The sequence below is a fragment of the Microcaecilia unicolor genome, chromosome 8 (genome assembly GCF_901765095.1).
Source record: "Microcaecilia unicolor chromosome 8, aMicUni1.1, whole genome shotgun sequence".
Taxonomy (NCBI): domain Eukaryota; kingdom Metazoa; phylum Chordata; class Amphibia; order Gymnophiona; family Siphonopidae; genus Microcaecilia; species Microcaecilia unicolor.
The window spans coordinates 235,274,208-235,291,521 of NC_044038.1; the positions used below are offsets into that span (position 1 = coordinate 235,274,208).

Here is a 17,314-nt window from a genome sequence, read left to right on the forward strand (position 1 = left end):
GTGAAACAACTGTTGGTTAAAGCACTTTTTTGAAGTAGGTGGCTTTTAAGTCCTGGTTTGTGTATACAAGCAGTTGAATGTTACCAGAGACATTGATATTGTGAATTCGTTTTCTGCTAGTGGAATAGCAACATTCCATGTAGAATCTCCAATAGTATCTATTTTATTTTTGTTACATTTGTACCCTGCACTTTCCCACTCATGGCAGGCTCAATGCGGCTTACTTGGGGCAATGGAGGGTTAAGTGACTTGCCCAGAGTCACAAGGAGCTGCCTGTGCCTGCAGTGGGAATCGAACCCAGTTCCCCAGGACCAAAGTCCACCACTCTAACCACTAGGCCACATATGGATATAGCATCTGCTAATTCATGCGCTAAAAGGGCAGTTCTGTAGCAGGGGACTTAATAATGCACCACTTGCCTGAGTAAATATACAGAAAACTGGCACTTGTATATGTGGCAGCAATTTGACGGTGAGCATTGTTCTGTAAGGGTGCATATATGTGGCATAGCGAGGGGGACGTGCACATGAGTGGTGTAGAACGAGAAAAAATGAATCGATTTTTTTCTCTTTCAGAAAGTACAAAGACTAGGGGACACTCAATGAAGTTACATGGACATACTTTTAAAACAAACAGGTGGAAATATTTCATGCAAAGAATAGTTAAATTCTGGAACTCGTTGCTGGAGGATATGGTAACGGTGGTTAGCGTATCTGGGTTTAAAAAAGGTTTGGACAAGTTCCTGGAGGAAAACCTCATTGTCTGCTATTGAGATAGACATGGAGAAGCTAGTGCTTATCCTGGAATCTTGCTACTCTTTGGGGTTCTGGAATCTTGTTTCTCTTTGGGGTTCTGGAATCTTGCTACTCTTTGGGGTTCCGGAATCTTGCTACTCTTTGGGATTCCAGAATTTTGCTACTCTTTGGGATTTTTGGAATCTTGCTACTCTTTGCTATTCCAGAAGCTTGTTACTCTTTGGGATTCCGGAATGTTGCTACTATTTGGGTTTCTGCAGGTACTTGTGACTTGGATTGGCCACTGTTGGAAGCAGGATACTGGGCTACATGGACCATTGGTCTGACCTAGTGTGGCTGTTCTTATGGAAGGGGCATGGGCAAGCCTGCCACTTGCAGCTCATTGGATTCTGTAAGTTGTGTGTGTGTGCGTCTTTGCCATATTTAGGTACCCACTGTTCTATGGCTGGCGTAGCTGCAGATGTTTAAATACAAGGCACACCGATACTGGATTATGCTAGTATTCTATAATGGAATCTGGGTGCCCAGATGTTACAGGCTCACACACAGAATTGGGACACCTAAAAGGAGGAGCCCATTTATAGAAGTGCATAACATGGAATGGGGCAGGAAATAGGCAAGTTATGGGCTTGGACTGAGCTTGCTTTTAGTACATAGAAACTTACCACTTGCTGTTTCCATTGCAGATAGCAGAGGACACACTTACCGCCTCCCCTATGAATAATCTGTTTCATGACCTACTTCCCTTCTTTTTCACTTTTCTTTCTCTAGTTCCTTCTCTCTCTCTCTCTCTCTCCTTCCTCTCTCTATTCTCCTTTTATTCTTTGCTCTCCTGTTCCTTTCTCTTTCCTTCTCCTTTCTTGACCTTTCTGCCTCCTGTTTCCTCTGTAGGTTTGTGGTTACCGAATGCGTCTTCACTTTGATGGTTATTCTGAATGCCATGACTTCTGGGTGAACGCCGACTCCCCCAACATTCACTCAGCAGGATGGTGTGAAAGGACAGGGCATAAATTGCAGCCTCCCAAAGGTAAGAAGGCACTATCCAGGTCAAATTTCCTAAGGTTCCCTTCACCAGATGTGGTGTGCTGGAGCAGAATGGAGAGCTCTGCTGGTCTGTTCTCTAGCTGACTTTTCTCATCTCTTGCAGTGTGATAGAAGTTTGAGAAGCATATGTTTCATACTGTTAATATGTGTCCTAGCTTGAGACCTATCCACTGGAATAGTGGTGGGCCAAGTTACATAGCTTAAACAGCTGAAAAGCACTGACTAGGCCTGATAATCAGCTGATGGCCTTATAGCAGAGATTCACTTAGATCCAGATAGACAGAAAGCTGTGGTCATGGGAATTAGTTTTGAACTGCGCCTTCTGTCACCCCCCCTACGCCTCCATGACCGGAGGCGCTCCCTAGAACCCTGAGACATAACACCATGGGATGGGGTGTCACTGGAATTCAGGGAGGGGGTGATTAACAAGATTTTAGAAGAACAAACCCTCTGTACACCTCCGTGGGCAAGGGTCCTACTGGGGTCTAGAGAGGGGTAGATAAAAACAATACTCAGAATCTGTGAAGTGCTGTAGATTCCTCCTCCGGATCATCTCACAGACATGCTGCAGTGAGCCATTGGGACTTTATAGTCCTTCCAATGGAGTTATGAAAGAAGGAGGAGGCTCAGTGACTAATGCACATTACAGCCATGCGCTCTTTGGTTTTATCTTGGAACAATAGGAAAACAACTTGTCAAAGTAACACCACAGAGTTTTGCATGCACTGCTACCTAAAGCTCTAATCTCTGATCACATTATAATAAAGGTTAACAATTAGGACAGGAAGAAAAAATGCTATCTCATAAGAACACAAGAAAAACTGTGTTCAATCGGACCAAGATCACATCAAGCCCAGCATCCTGTCTCTAACAATGGCTTTTCTAGGTCACAAGTACCCAGCAGATCTTAAAAGTAGATCAGTTTTTCTCAATTTGTTTCCAGGGATAAGTAATGGATTTCCTAAGTCAACTTGTCTAATACCATTTTATGGACTTTTCTGTAGCATTCCTCCAGTCTAGCACAGACTGATGGGAAGATGGTAAAGAATTCCAAAAAGCCTGAGCTAAGTAATAAAATGCAGCAGCTTGAGTAGATTCAAGTCTTGCACATTTAGGAGATGGAAGAACTAATGGGTCCTTTTACTAAGGTGCGCCGAAAAGTGGCCTGCGCTGGTGTAAACACGCACGCAGGCAGGTCCAAGTTAAGAGGGAACAGGCTTAGGAGTAATCCAAGGAAGTATTATTTCACAGAAAGGGTGGTGGAGGCATGGAATGGCCTCCCGGTGGAGGTTGTGGAGTCGAGGACTGTTCCAGAATTTAAAAAGGCATGGGATAAGCATGTGGGATTGCTTAGGAACAAGAAGAATTAGGAGTTACAGAGGATGGGCAGGCTGGATGGGTCATATGGCCTTTATCTGTCGTCATGTTTCTATCTAGCCTATCCTGTGTTCCTATACTAAAGACATACACCTGATGCTATTATTTTTGTGCATTATGCCTAAGATCTTGCCTTTCTTCATTTTCTCTCTTTAATGCTTTCTGGGGATATTTAGGTTACAAGGAGGAAGACTTCAACTGGCCCAGCTACCTGAGGATGCTGAAGGTGCAGGCAGCCCCAAAGCACCTCTTTGCACCTCCAAATAATGTGAGTAACAATCCTTGATCTGCCACCTTCAAAGCAAATCTAATTTTTCTACTCCATAGGGCTTATTTATTTGTTACATTTGTATCCCACATTTCCCCACATATTTGCAGGCTCAATGTGGCTTACATAATACCGTAAAGGCATTCGGCAAGTCCAGTAGGGGATAAGTACAAAAGATGTTATAGTGGGATGGGGAAGATAAGATTCAGTCAATTTGGGTTAGAGGTAGAAGGGTTTGTTAATGTCCAGTACGATCTTTGATAGTGAAGTGTTGCAGGGTTGAGGCATTTAAGTTGGGTCAGTCGGGTATGCCTTTCCGAATAGGTGAGTCTTTAATAATTTTCAGAATTTTAGGTGATCGTAAGTTGTTTTCACCACACGTGGCAGTGCGTTCCACAGACACGCGCTTATGTAAAAGAAGTTGGACGCATGGGTATTCTTGTATTTTAGTCCTTTGCAATTTGGGTAGTGGAGATTCAGGTAAGACCGTGATGAACTGGTACTATTTCTGATTGGTAGATTGATCAGGTCAATCATGTAACCTGGGACTTCACCGTAGATAATCTTATGGACCAAGGTGCAGATTTTGAAAGAGATATGTTCTCTGATAGGAAGCCAGTGCAGTTTTTCACGGAGTGGTGTGGTGCTTTGGAATCAAGTTTTACCAAATATCAACCTGGCTGCTGTGTTTTGGGCCATCTGGAGTTTCTTTATGAGTTGTTCTTTACTTCCCGCATAGATTCCATTGCAGTAATCAACGTGGCTTAATACCATTGATTGAATTAAATTACGGAAAACATCCCTTGGGAAGAAAGGTTTTATACGCTTGAGTTTCCATATTGAATGAAATGTTTTCTTTACGGTAGAGTTGACTTGGGTCTCAAGAGGATGTGAAGCAAGGCCTTTTGAGACATAGTAACATAGTAGATGACAGCAGAAAAAGACCTGCATGGTCCATCCAGTCTGCCCAACAAGATAAACTCATATGTGCTACTTTTTGTGTATACCTTACTTTGATTTGTACCTGTCCTTTTCAGGGCACAGACCGTGTAAGTCTGCCCAGCACTATCCCCGCCTCCCAACCACCAGCCCCGCCTCCCACCACCGGCTCTGGCACTGACCGTATATGTCTGCCCAGCACTATCCCCGTCTCCCGCCACCGGCTGTGCCACCCAATCTCGGCTAAGCTCCTTAGGATCTATTCCTTCTGAACAGGATTCCTTTATGTTTATCCCACGCGTGCTTGAATTCTGTTACCGTTTTCATTTCCACCACCTCCCGCGGGAGGGCATTCCAAGCATCCATGGAGGTCTCTTTATTTTCAGAACGCCGAGCTGCCAGGTCCAACTTTGAATTCTACAATGTTTCCAGAATGTTGTTCAGAACCACTCAGATCTGAAGAAAGGGCGACTGTGCTCCTGACAGCTCACTCCACTTCCATTCCATTTTATATGTATGCACTGTCCTCTATCAAAAGAAGACTCAGAGCACATAGGAATCCACATACAATCATTTATTACTTAGATCACACTTTTTTTTTTTCCAGCAGTAACTCAAGATGAGTCACATGTAGATATTTCCCTGCCTCCAGAGAGTTCATGATCTGAGCTGGTACCTGAGGCAACAGATGATGAAGTGATTTGTTCAAGGTCACAAAGGAGTAATTTTAGACGGATTTTTCATGTGTGTAAATATGCACAAAAAAGACCTCACTTGTAAAGGCATGGACAGTGCCAAAAGAAACAAACACACATACTTTACATGACACAGCTATAGGTATGTTCAGGGGTGGAGTTAGGAGGTGCATACTTGATCAAATACATACCTGTGTGCATAAACATGAGTGAACAGTTGTAAACATACGAGTGCACTTTGCCTGTGATTGCTGATAGATTTGTCCCTGTGTATCTGTACAAAATACCCTCAAAATAGATGCTTTTTTGGCCTTCAAACATAAATTCCCTGTTATAAAATTACGTCCAAAGAGCCTCAGTAGGTTCCTTGAGTATCAGCCCGCTGTCCTAACCAGTAGGCCAACATCAGCTTCAAATAAATCTTTCTTTGGGTCTGTAACATGTCAGAAGTTACAGAGAATCCTGTTTTCTCCAGGCCAGAGTTCTAAGAGTATGAGTCACAGCTGGATGAGGGCTTTAAGACCTGATCCAGTCATGCATGCAGGTGGGCAGAAAATGATTGATGTAAAAGATGACACACTGTGTCCCATTCTTCTCCTTTTCTCCAGAATACCCCTCCCTCTGGGTTCCGAGTTGGCATGAAATTAGAAGCTGTGGACCGCATGAACCCATCCCTAATTTGTGTTGCCACAGTAACAGACGTGGTCGACAACTGTTTCTTGGTGCACTTTGACAACTGGGATGATACTTATGATTACTGGTAGGCTGCAATCCACAGGAGCTGAACAGAGCTTCTTATTGTTATCACCTTGCATAATCAAAGAGGGAAGAGAGTGAACCATGAGTTTATGAAATGCTCTGTACCATTAGATAGCAGAAAGTCTCCTGAATGTAGCCACTCTCTGGATAGCACCAGAACCGACTGCCTTGTCCAGCTATTCAGTGCCATCCACCATCTGAATACTGGCATTGAATATCCAGATGAATTTCAGCCAAGGCAGACAGCATATAAAAATAAAACAAAAAATCCGCTGACTACCCTGGCTGAATTTTCATCTGCTTCTGTTTAAGTCTGTTGCAGCTCAAGTGCAGCGACTGAATCAGGAGAAAATGGAAAGGTTTTTTCCCTTCACCTGGGTTAGCATTAGAGAGTGACACGGGGACAAAGTTTGTCCTCATCCCCACACCATCACCGCAACAGTACAAAAGCTCATTTGTACAAAAAGCGAGTAGTTTGTCTTTTATTGAAAATAATGGAACTAGTGCGGTAGGGTTTGAGTTTGTGGGGACAGGATGGGTATGGGGACAAATTTTGTCCCTGTGTCATTCTCTAATTAGCATACAGAATAGCAGGGTTAAAATCCTGTTTCTCCCACTGACATAGACCATGGTCTTTCACAAGTAATTTTATCTCCTGGTGTCACAGGTACTCAAGTAAGCTTTGGGGGGAAAGGACTTGTACTTCCATGTAATTGTTTGCTCAACTCTGTGGGGTGGGGGTGGGGGTGGGGGAGAAGTATGAACAGGTGGTGGATTCATATTTTTTGGTCAAAATGTGAACCTTGTAGATGACTGACTGACTCACTTTGTAACACCTTTACTAAGGTTGTGGCAAGATTCATTCATATCTACTAGTCATAGTGGGCAAGTCTAATCCTGGAGAACTGCAAACAGATCCATTTTGTAAGATAACCAGATATGCAAATTACACATGTTTTTTGCTGCCTATATCCAAACATGTCATATGTTTATTAAACTTGATATACTTCTCAATCTGGCCAGCAGATCCGAGCGGTGTACATTTTATAAAACCACCAAATAAGGAAAAGAATTACAAATTTCAAAAGGAAAGGTTACAATCATACAAACCCAATATTCATTGTGGATGTCCTGAAAACCAGGCCTGTCTATATCCTTTCTGTTCCTGCTTTTAGTTTTAGAGAGACAGAGGGCAGGGGCCTACCTGCTTACTCAGTCCCCTTGCTTGCATGCGTGGTCATGATTACCCCCAAGGCATGTCTCTTAATGTTCTGCATCGGGTGTGGATTTGATGAGGGGCCATGAATGTATTCCAGTCTTCATGTTCTAGGTGCGACCCCAGCAGCCCATATATCCATCCAGTTGGCTGGTGTCAAGAGCATGGGAAAGCACTAACACCTCCTCAAGGTGAGTCCAAGGATCCTGACAGTACCCTTGATTATGGAGACCTCTCCATAGAATGAAAGGTATCAGGCCTCAAAACCCATTGCTGCCACAATAGCAGAACTTGCACTGAATTTTAGTCCAAAATGCATTTTGAATGCCTTCCCCTACTGCTGTGGAATTACATCTGTTTCTTATTTATTTATTTTGACCTGGCTGTTTCCTCCTGCTTCTTTGGGTTTCCAGTTCAGTTGGAATACGACTGGGATTTGGGGCCATGAACAAACCTGCCAAGTCTCCCATTTTAAGTGAGATCATTTCCTGCACTCATGCTGAAGTGCGGACATCTCCCACTGAGCAGCTTCGTCCTCCATCTGCAGCAGGAGATGTGTTAATAAAATATCATCTCATGCTGCTGCAGGACCAGTCTTACGATAAGAGCTGCACAGCTTTTATCGCGAGACTGGTCCTGCTGCAGCAGGAGACGATGTTTTATTAAGCCATCTCCTGTTGCCTGATGGGGAAGCGGCTTCTTGGTCTCATCTGAGGTCTGTTGGGGGTGGAACCAAGTGGGAGAGTGGGGAGGGTATTGGGGGTGTGATTGGGCAGAGCTGGAGGAGTGGCTAAAATTTCCCTCTTTAGCAATCTGACCCGCTTGGCAGTTTGGCAGTTATGCTTGAATCTTCATTCAAATATATCTAGGAATTTCTATAAATGTTTAAAGATTTATTTTTTTTTTTTTACATTTGTACCCCACACTTTCCCACTCATGGCAGGCTCAATGCGGCGGGCAATAGAGGGTTAAGTGACTTGCCCAGAGTCACAAGGAGCTGCCTGTGCCTGGAATCAAACTCAGTTCCTCAGGACCAAAGTCCACCACCCTAACCACTAGGCCACTCCGCCACTGTGATGATTACACAGAACCTCCCAGCTGGTACCTGGGACCAGTCTCTAGTTCTGCACACACAAATACCCCAGCTGTATTTTCTTGGGACAGCAGCCTGGCAAACCACAAAAAAAGAAAACTACTAACAAAAGAATGTTGTTACATTAGTAATGTTTTATTTTTACCAAGATTATGAACACTAAGAAATTAGTAACAGTAAAAATAAAAGCAGGGTAATTTGGAAACATAAGCAAAAGGAAAAAGCCAGCGAAATGGACACATTACCTCACAGTTGGTTGAGACTGAGACAGTCTGTCACTGAGGGCTAGATGCACTAAACCTTAACGACCCCCTAACAACCTTTTAACGAACGAAATTCCCAACTGTTGCATGCATTAAAGGCCTTTTTCCAATGAAGCAAGCAGCTAATGAAAACGGAGTAACTACCATTGTAATGTGGGCGATTCGGGATGCACTAACAATACCGACGATTACACCGAATCATTTTCCGCAACATATTTAACGTGTGGTCAGACCAGTCATAAAGGCCTGAGCTGTCATCTCCCCGCTGCCCCCTGTGCCAGAAAAATCAAAGCTGGCATGTTTAAACATGAAAAGTGTGCATGCCCTCCTCTGACGTAGGAAACTTACGTCAGAGGAGGGCGTGCACATGAGGATGAAGGAGAGAGACGTCGGTGGAGGCAGAAGGGAGCGACGATCCGTTGTTTCATCTCGTGCAGCGCCTTCACACAAAGGTGAGAGGCGCTGCACAGCCGGTAAGGTGGAGGGGGGTCCTTTGGAGGGGGGGAATGGCGGCGATGAACTCGGGGGGGGGGCGGAGCAAGGGGCGGAGGATGGCGGGAGGTGGAGCAGTGTTGGGAAAAGAAGAAGATGAACACAGGAAGGGAGGGGGGCCCGGCACTGCTAAAGTTTAACTTTTTATTTTCAGTTTTTAATTTAGTGAAGGGCGGAAGCGTGGAACAGGGGCGATCGGGGGGGGGGGGCAAGGCCGTCCATACAGGACGCTTCTGAAGAGCGCCTTTGCCCCGTCCCGATCCTTTTTTAAGGTATGTTTATTTTTCAGGGATGCAGCGGGGAGCGGGGAGCCACATGTTTGTGGGGGTTTTGTTGTTGTTGTTCTGACGGTTCTGGCATGCGCAGAGCAGCCAGCATAACGGCTGCTCTGCGCATGATTTAAGGGCCGATTACCGAACAGCATTGATACATTGTACTTTTTAAATCCGCACCGAACTTGTGCAAATTGTTTTTTTTGAGCATTGTTCGTTTTTTAAAATTCGGTTCGGACTTTAACGTTTGTAATTTTTTTACGTATGGTTGATGCATCTGGGCCTGACTCTCATGTCTTACAGATCAGGCAACTTATATACAGATTGTCTTAGCCCAGGGCACAAAGAAATTGTTTTGGGTATACATCATTTGGCATAAATCATTCTTTTGGCATAATTGCAAGATGTACATAAAAAATACATTTCCTAAAAGATACATTTAATTTTCCTGCTTTTTAATTAAACACATTCTTATTAGAAACTTCTTATCTCAGTTTAAAAGGTCATGGTCTTATTCTTACAGTATGTTTTTCTTCCCTTGCCTTGGGCCTACCAGGAATGCCTGTCACCTCCTCCCCGTGTCCATCCTCTTCATCCCTTCACAGGGCAATTAGTTCTCAGCAGATAGAAAACCTCCTGCACCCAGCTTATCTGTAAATGGCTTCTGTGAGCACACATTTGGAGAACAGTGAATTGCATGACTCATTGCCTTTCAATTACCTCTTTTTTTGTAATCCACAGAAGGAAAAAATGTCTCCACACCTTACTGTCTGTAGATTATGGTTTTCTTTGTATTATGCATTACCTTCACTGGACCCACATATTCTAGAATTTCATATTTGCACCCCCACCAACAACGCCATTGCAGTGATGATCCCGGGTCAGGAGGCATGCACTGCTTTCCTTCTGGGATCCTGCAATAAAAGGTCCTGGATGCAGACATTAGGAAGGATAAGAGTAGCCTAGTTTTAGGTGTCAAGAACACATGTAAATGATGGTATGCTAGTCATTTACATGTTGTGATGAAATGGTGGGGTTCTAAGCCTGTGAACTGTATTAATAATTTCCTGAAGTGTATTTCTCCTAATTGGCCAGCAGATGGTATTTGTTTTCAGTTTTAAAGCTGTTGCAGAAAATATTACTTTCTTTTTCAATTTAGCCTTGTAAAAAAGGGAACTTGCAGTACCATTGGCCAGATACTTTCAAAATTGGTGCTTTTGGCTCTGATTGGTCCTTGACTTCAAATCTAGCCAGGAGGTACTGTATTTTTCTTTAGTTTCAGCTTGGGGGAACAGAGGAGAAACATCTCTGTCCTGAGACCCTGTTCAAGACTTGTGAGCAGTTATTTCCTGAAACTCCCCAGGTGCTACCCAGGAAGTAACAAGTGTTAGATAGTTTTAATGTTGATCCTTGTTTTGGTTATTTGTTATTGCGTGCTGTATCTTTTCACCTGGTTTTTCAAAGGAGAAATTAGATCTTACCTGCTAATTTGCTTTCCTTTAGTCCCTCCGGACCGGACCAGGATTGGACTGATGGGTTGTGCTCGCCTACCAGCAGGTGGAGACTGAGAAAAAACTCTGACTCTAGAGAGCCAATAGGAGCCCTGGCCATGTGACCTTAGCCTCAGTATTTGAATAACAAAGCAGGAAAGAAAGAAAGACCTTCTGTGCCGTATGGAATCCTAGCAGCCACAAAGCACTCGGCAATGCCAAGTATCAGAGCTCACCAGCAACTCTCACCAGAGAAGTGGTATGGCCCGATATGTATTACAGCTCACCAGCAACTCTCACCAGAGAAGTGGTATGGCTCACTTGTACTATAGCTCACCAGCAACTCTCACCAGAGAAGCGGTATGGCTCACTTGTACTATAGCTCACCAGCAACTCTCACCAGAGAAGCGATATGGCTCACATGTAATATAGCTCACCAGCAACTCTCCCCAGAGAAGCGATATGGCTCACATGTAATATAGCTCACCAGCAACTCTCCCCAGAGAAGTGGTATGGCTCACGTATAATATAGCTCACCAGCAACTCTCACCAGAGAAGTGGTATGGCTCACTTGTCTTATAGCTCACCAGCAACTCTCACCAGAGAAGTGGTATGGCCCACTTAAGATTTATATATATTTCATCAACTGAGCTTACCAGCAACTCTCACCAGAAAAGTGGTAAATCATATTTAAGGTTTTATAGATATTCCAGCAACTGAGCTCAGCCACAACTCTCACCAGAGAAGTGGTATGGCGTATTTAAGGTTTTATAGATAGATTCCAGCAATTGAGCTCACCAGCAACCACCAGAGAAGTGATATAGACCACGTAAAGTTCTGTATATATATAGTATTGTTCCACGAATCGTAAAGGAATGAATACACTTCCTACTTAATACACTTCCTACTTAATAAAAGAAGCTAAAGAGTAGAGAGAACATGGGAGGGGCCTGGTCCGGTCCGGAGGGACTAAAGGAAAGCAAATTAGCAGGTAAGATCTAATTTCTCCTTCCTTAGCGTCCCTCCGGACCGGACCAGGATTGGACTGATGGGAAGTACCAAAGCAGTAATCTGAAGGGAGGGACCTTATGAAAACTGCAGAGAAATGTTCATGCTGCATAGGCCACCTGGCGACAACTAACATGTAGTGTGTCCCAATGAGCAAAATAAAATGAAACTAGGACTAAGTTGCCAACTTACCAATGTGCACCGAGAGCACCAAAAATCGCCATAGTAAGAATAGAGCCCGCTTCTGAAGTTGTGGAATATGTTGTAATACGCTGTGGAACTGCCCTCTCAGCGAGAAGAGAAATAGACATTCTCATTTCCTTGATCCTTCGCGATATAGCGGGTTAGAAACAATGAAAAACTTTTACGCCTACTGGCTAGAAGGACAAAACCAATAAGAAAAAAACTTTAAACTACAGCAGACCGAAAAGAAGTTACCAACCGTAGAAGTATTCCACACATAGATCTACTTGCTGCAATGGCTACTGGGAAACACTGCTTGAAGAGGAAAACTTTATAGAAAAAGTTATGGCTACTAGAAAACAGAACTTTAAGAGTCTGTTCACCTAGTTCACCTAGCTGGTGGACGAAGCGGGAGGTACAGGTGCAGGACTCCTTTAAGAAACCGCTTTGACAGTGGATGCTGCATAAGCGTGCGGTTGTCAACAGTATCATGCATCACTGATAGAGCTGCCAAATGAACTCTAATGGATGAGTAAGACAGACAAGATTTCGCAAGATGCAGAAGATATTCCAAAACATGCAAAATGGATACTGTTTGTGGAATGAAGTGGCGAGAGGAGTACCACAGAGTGAACCGTCGCCACTTTGATTCATAGGACTTTAATGTAGATTTCTGTCTGGAAGCAATTAAAACTTGAAGTACTTCCTGCGAAAATATCAAAGATGTTGCAGACCCAGTAACCACACCATAAGTTCGAGTGACTGGGGGTCCGGATGTAGAAGGGTGCCTTGGTTCTGCGTAAACACCTAGTGAGATGATGGAAGAAACGCATAAAGAAGGCTGAAAAACCCCTGCTGGACGTTGGCATCTGTCCCTGTCTCCGTCAAGACTGTTGCTGAACGGAAGAAGCAAGAAATGTTCGTGAGCCTGAAGGCAAAAAGAGATAGCCCTGAAGTGTCGCAGTGAGGAAGTAAGGCTGAAAAAATGAGAGTCCATTCACCTAAATGCAGGGTGACACAACTAAGAAAAAATGAGTACAAACTCAAGAGTATACTCTTAACTCCTCCTTGGCGGATGACATAACCCATTGCCATGGCAAGGACCAACATAGCTCTCTCCGCCTTGTTTGTCAGTAGGGAAAACAAAATTCACCCGAAGGTAAAACGAATTGCTGAGGTCCCCCAGAAAAAAAATATATACAAAAAAGCTTCTGCCAAAAAGTGTACTGCACGAAGCATCCCAATGACAGAACTAAGGTTCTTGAGATAACTAGATGACACTTAAATAGCGCGATTGATGACCCTGAGATTCGCAATAGGATGAAGGAAAATTCCTTCTTGGGCATTAGAAAGTAAAATTGCATTCTGCAGAATAGAGCGAGGAAATGGCCGAAGGCCCAAGGTCACCAAGAAAAATATAAACTGGGATGATTGCAGAGGAGACAAAAGACTGTGCGCCAACCTGACTAAACAAAGAGAAAATCAGAGATATCTGATGAGAGATCAAATGAGAGATCAAATAAGAGGCCTGGCTACAATCACCACCCAACCTAGAGACTGTAAGAAATGCAACACCCGGTGCGTGACCTGAGAACTCTGCTGATAAGACTTTCTCCAATTAGGCAGTCGTCTAGGTAAGAATGAAATGACCCTAAGAGCGCAATGAACATCCTCTTAGATCTATAAAAGAACGGAAGAGAGAGTACTGCTGAAAATGACCGGTTAATGCATAAGCAAAAAACTAGCCATTCTCTGGATCCTGAGGAGAAGAGGAAGGGTGACCAAGGACACCAGTTAAATAGGGCTACAAACTCCAACCCTATCTCTATGGCGTTCCATAGTTGGGTAAGTTCTGAATATAGAAAGTTCGGAATATAGGAGCCCACCAGCTATGGTAGTACGCTCCGGACAGAAAAAAATTGTCCCAGTATGAACGTCTGATTCACCGGCCTGTAATTTCTTGGATCTCCCTAATCCACATACCACGGTCATGCGTCCTCCCTCACTGAGATGTAGATTGTAAGCTCCTTTGAGCAGGGAACGTCCTTCTTTGTTAATTTGTACAGCGCTGCGTAACCCTAGTAGCGCTCTAGAAATGTTAAGTAGTAGTAGTAGTACCAGACTCACACCCAATAGATATGAATGTTGAGCTTGTTTCAGGTTAAAACACCGAACCTAGGCCCAGGGTCCCCGGTGTTCCTAGTGGTGAACAGCCATGGCAAATATTGTATGCGTTAGTTTGCAGAATTACTGCAAAGCCTTGCTTTTGGAGCAGAGATTTCTGTTCGATACTCTCGTGAGAGGTTTTTTTTTTTTTTTTTTATGCTGTTCTGGCTGTAGAAAGGTGGACATTTGAGCTTCCCCAGAATGGCAAAACTTATGTACCTATGCCCATTAGATATGAATGCTGGACTTGATGGACTTTAGGCCTTACCCAGCATAACCATACTTATGTACCTATGGCATAAATACACAGGAAGTGAGTGAATCCCCTTCCAATTGAAAGAACACTCTGGAGTGAAGGCGCATAGAATGAAAATGAAAAAGGACAAACTTGGAAATTACCTGTAACGAAAAAGTGAAGTTGTGCCACAGCCACTTGGTGAAGGCAGTGTAGACAAGACTGTATCTGAATTCAAGAAAGCTTGATATAACATCAGGTCTCTAAGGAAGAGGAAGAGATAGCAGATGGTATGTATAGGCATACTGGACCAAACCAGGATGTTTATAATCTGCCAATGCTGAACTGATAGAGTAGAGACAAACACGAGTAGATGGTTTGAGGACCGTCCACTATCTTTAAGTGAAAGGATGACTTTATTCTCTAAGTGACCATATGTCCTGTAAAAACCAGAAGAAAGCTAAAATGAAATATGAGAGGCTTCAAGGCAGTTGGAAAAGAAGGGAAGACATGAATAAAGCATGCCTGCTAAGGCAGCTGAGTGACTGGGAGCTTGGTAGACAGGACTGTCCCTCAGAGAATATGAAAGAGCTGATATATCCCCATGGCATCTGAACAATATACTGTATGCCTCTAGAGAAGGCTTCTTAAAGTCGGAAAAAGAAAACACTGTATAACACTACAGCCATTGAGAGTGTCTGTTAAGTTCTTAAAACACTATATAACATCATAGGCATGGAGTAAAATGCTTGAAAGAAACTAAGATATTATGGTCAGAATTGCAAAGTACCAAACAATTGACTCTTAGACAATGTAGTCCTATTCACCAGGGAATGAGAAAGACAGATATTTACTCTATGCCTATAGAGAAAGTTTCTAAAGTTCTTAAAACACTGTATAATACTACAGCTATTGAGGAAAATGCTTGAAATGAATTATGATATTATGATAAGATGTAGATTTTCCACCAGGCAATGAAAAATGACTGAGCACCAGAAAAAACTAGTGTTAACAGCCCCGTGATACATAGAAATTTAAAAGAAGAAAAGCTTGTTATATATCCATATATGAAAGGAGCCCCCTTTCAACCAAATATTGCCTGCTGATGTGAAGAGCATTTTAGAATACGCCGTTCAGCACATACAAAAGTGTACACATCTTGGAGCCGAACTGCTCTATGAACTGCAGCCTTACCTTCAGCAGAGAGATCCCTGACTGATAAGATGGAGGGAGAAACAAAATGGCCGCCGTTCGCTCCACTGGCCCTGTGGCGATCGTCGACAGCGCGCCCGACACCTCCGAACAAGCGGAGCCCAGTGGAACGGTGAAGAAACAACAGCCGGCGAAAAAGGCCCCGAAAAAACTGGAGGCAGCACCGGACCCGAAGAAACCTTGAAGGGAGAGCAAAATTTACACGTTCCGGCTGCGTGAACTGCGCGACGCTGACCGACAGCAGCTGTTTGAACTTTTAAGCCATATCGGAAAAAACAGGTAGCCGCGCTTACGCGGTTCGCACCTTTCTTTTTTTTTTTTTTCATTTGTTTAAACTGCCGCCGCCAAAACGCAAGAAAATGGAGGAAATTAAATCTGACGAGAAAAATCGCTGTTTAAAGTCACAGATACTGAATTATTTTCTTCTGTTTGTTTTTTTTTATTTTTTTTTTTTTATAACCCCTCAATCATAATAAAACACTGGAGCTGCCTGCTCGTTAGAAGTCTGGGGAAAGAAAGGCTGCTTCTTTGAATTTCCTTTTATTTGATTTAATTCTTTTAAAGCAGCTACCTGTTAAAAGTGGCTGCCTCTCCCAAAGACGGTACACCTTTCCAGAGAAAGGGACGGCCCTTCCCTGCTAAGCCAGGGAGATGGGGAGGAAGGGGGGTGGACTCGAGACACCCGAGTTTAACACCCCCGAGGCTGTCAAAGAAAGAAGAGAAAGGAAACCCTGTCAAGCCTCTAAATAAGATTCCAGGCACAGAAGAATTATCACAAATATCTGTAATATCTAAAGAGAAAAGGAGAGAGACTAATGGGCTCACTTCCTACCTGCTGGGAGACTGAGAAAATACTGAGGCTAAGGTCACATGGCCAGGGCTCCTATTGGCTCTCTAGAGTCAGAGTTTTTTCTCAGTCTCCACCTGCTGGTAGGCGAGCACAACCCATCAGTCCAATCCTGGTCCGGTCCGGAGGGACGCTAAGGAACGTTCATTGTTTTACTGTAACAATAAACCTATTAGTTTATTGGTTCTGCTGTCCAGGACTGACTAAGAATCCTGGTGGTTTGTGTTTTGGGTCTGTGAGTGCTTTCTAGGAACTATGGGACCTCTGGGAGAGTGGCCCCAGTGTCTTAGAAATGACCGGGGAATAACTTGTGGGTGGGAGACTCGCCCAGATGCAAGTGGAACCTAGTGCATGGGGTGGAGGGTTGGCTAGTATAGAGCGCATGGCCAGGTGCAGGCGGACCTGAGCAGTGCTGGGAACAGACCCTCTAGGTGGCCGTGGGGTTAACCCCAGGTGGGTGCTAGGCATTCCATGACACATGTATATGAACACATACAAGCATAAATGAGCAGTTTCTAAGTGGTATTCTGTAAGCATGTGCCTAGATGTGATGTGTGCACTTTGCAGGTGAGCATTCACGTGGGTGGCGCATGGAAGGCCCTAGGTGTGAATATTTACATCAGCTCTATGACTGGTGTAAGTGTTTACACCTTAAATATAATAACACTAGTATTCTATAAAGAAAATTAAGAGACTACTTTTCTTTGTAGAATAGGCTTCAGATAGGCACTTTCCTAGCAACTAAATCTAGGCGGCCCCTTAAACAGACTTAGACAATGACTGAGAGTCCATCCCCCACTCTCCAGGGCAAGAAAGACCTGATTCAGGGATCAAACTGGGCACTTCCTGGGATTCTTCTGTTCCTTGATAACCAAATTATTTTCTTTCTAGATTATCCAGACCCTGATCAGTTCAGCTGGGAAAGGTATTTATCGGAAACTGGAGCTTCCGCTGTCCCAGCTCGAGCTTTTAAAGTGGTGAGTACTGTAGCATACCAGAA

General features: G+C 43.8%; 1 protein-coding gene across 1 annotated transcript in view; it reads left to right on the plus strand.

Annotated features, from left to right (window-relative positions):
* The window catches only part of L3MBTL1 (L3MBTL histone methyl-lysine binding protein 1), an 84,363-nt gene that overhangs the window by 42,643 nt on the left and 24,406 nt on the right, over nt 1-17,314 (plus strand). The window contains 5 exon segments of the mRNA XM_030212521.1: nt 1,647-1,782; nt 3,353-3,444; nt 5,687-5,838; nt 7,168-7,244; nt 17,206-17,291. Coding sequence (XP_030068381.1) covers nt 1,647-1,782; nt 3,353-3,444; nt 5,687-5,838; nt 7,168-7,244; nt 17,206-17,291 — 543 coding nt within the window.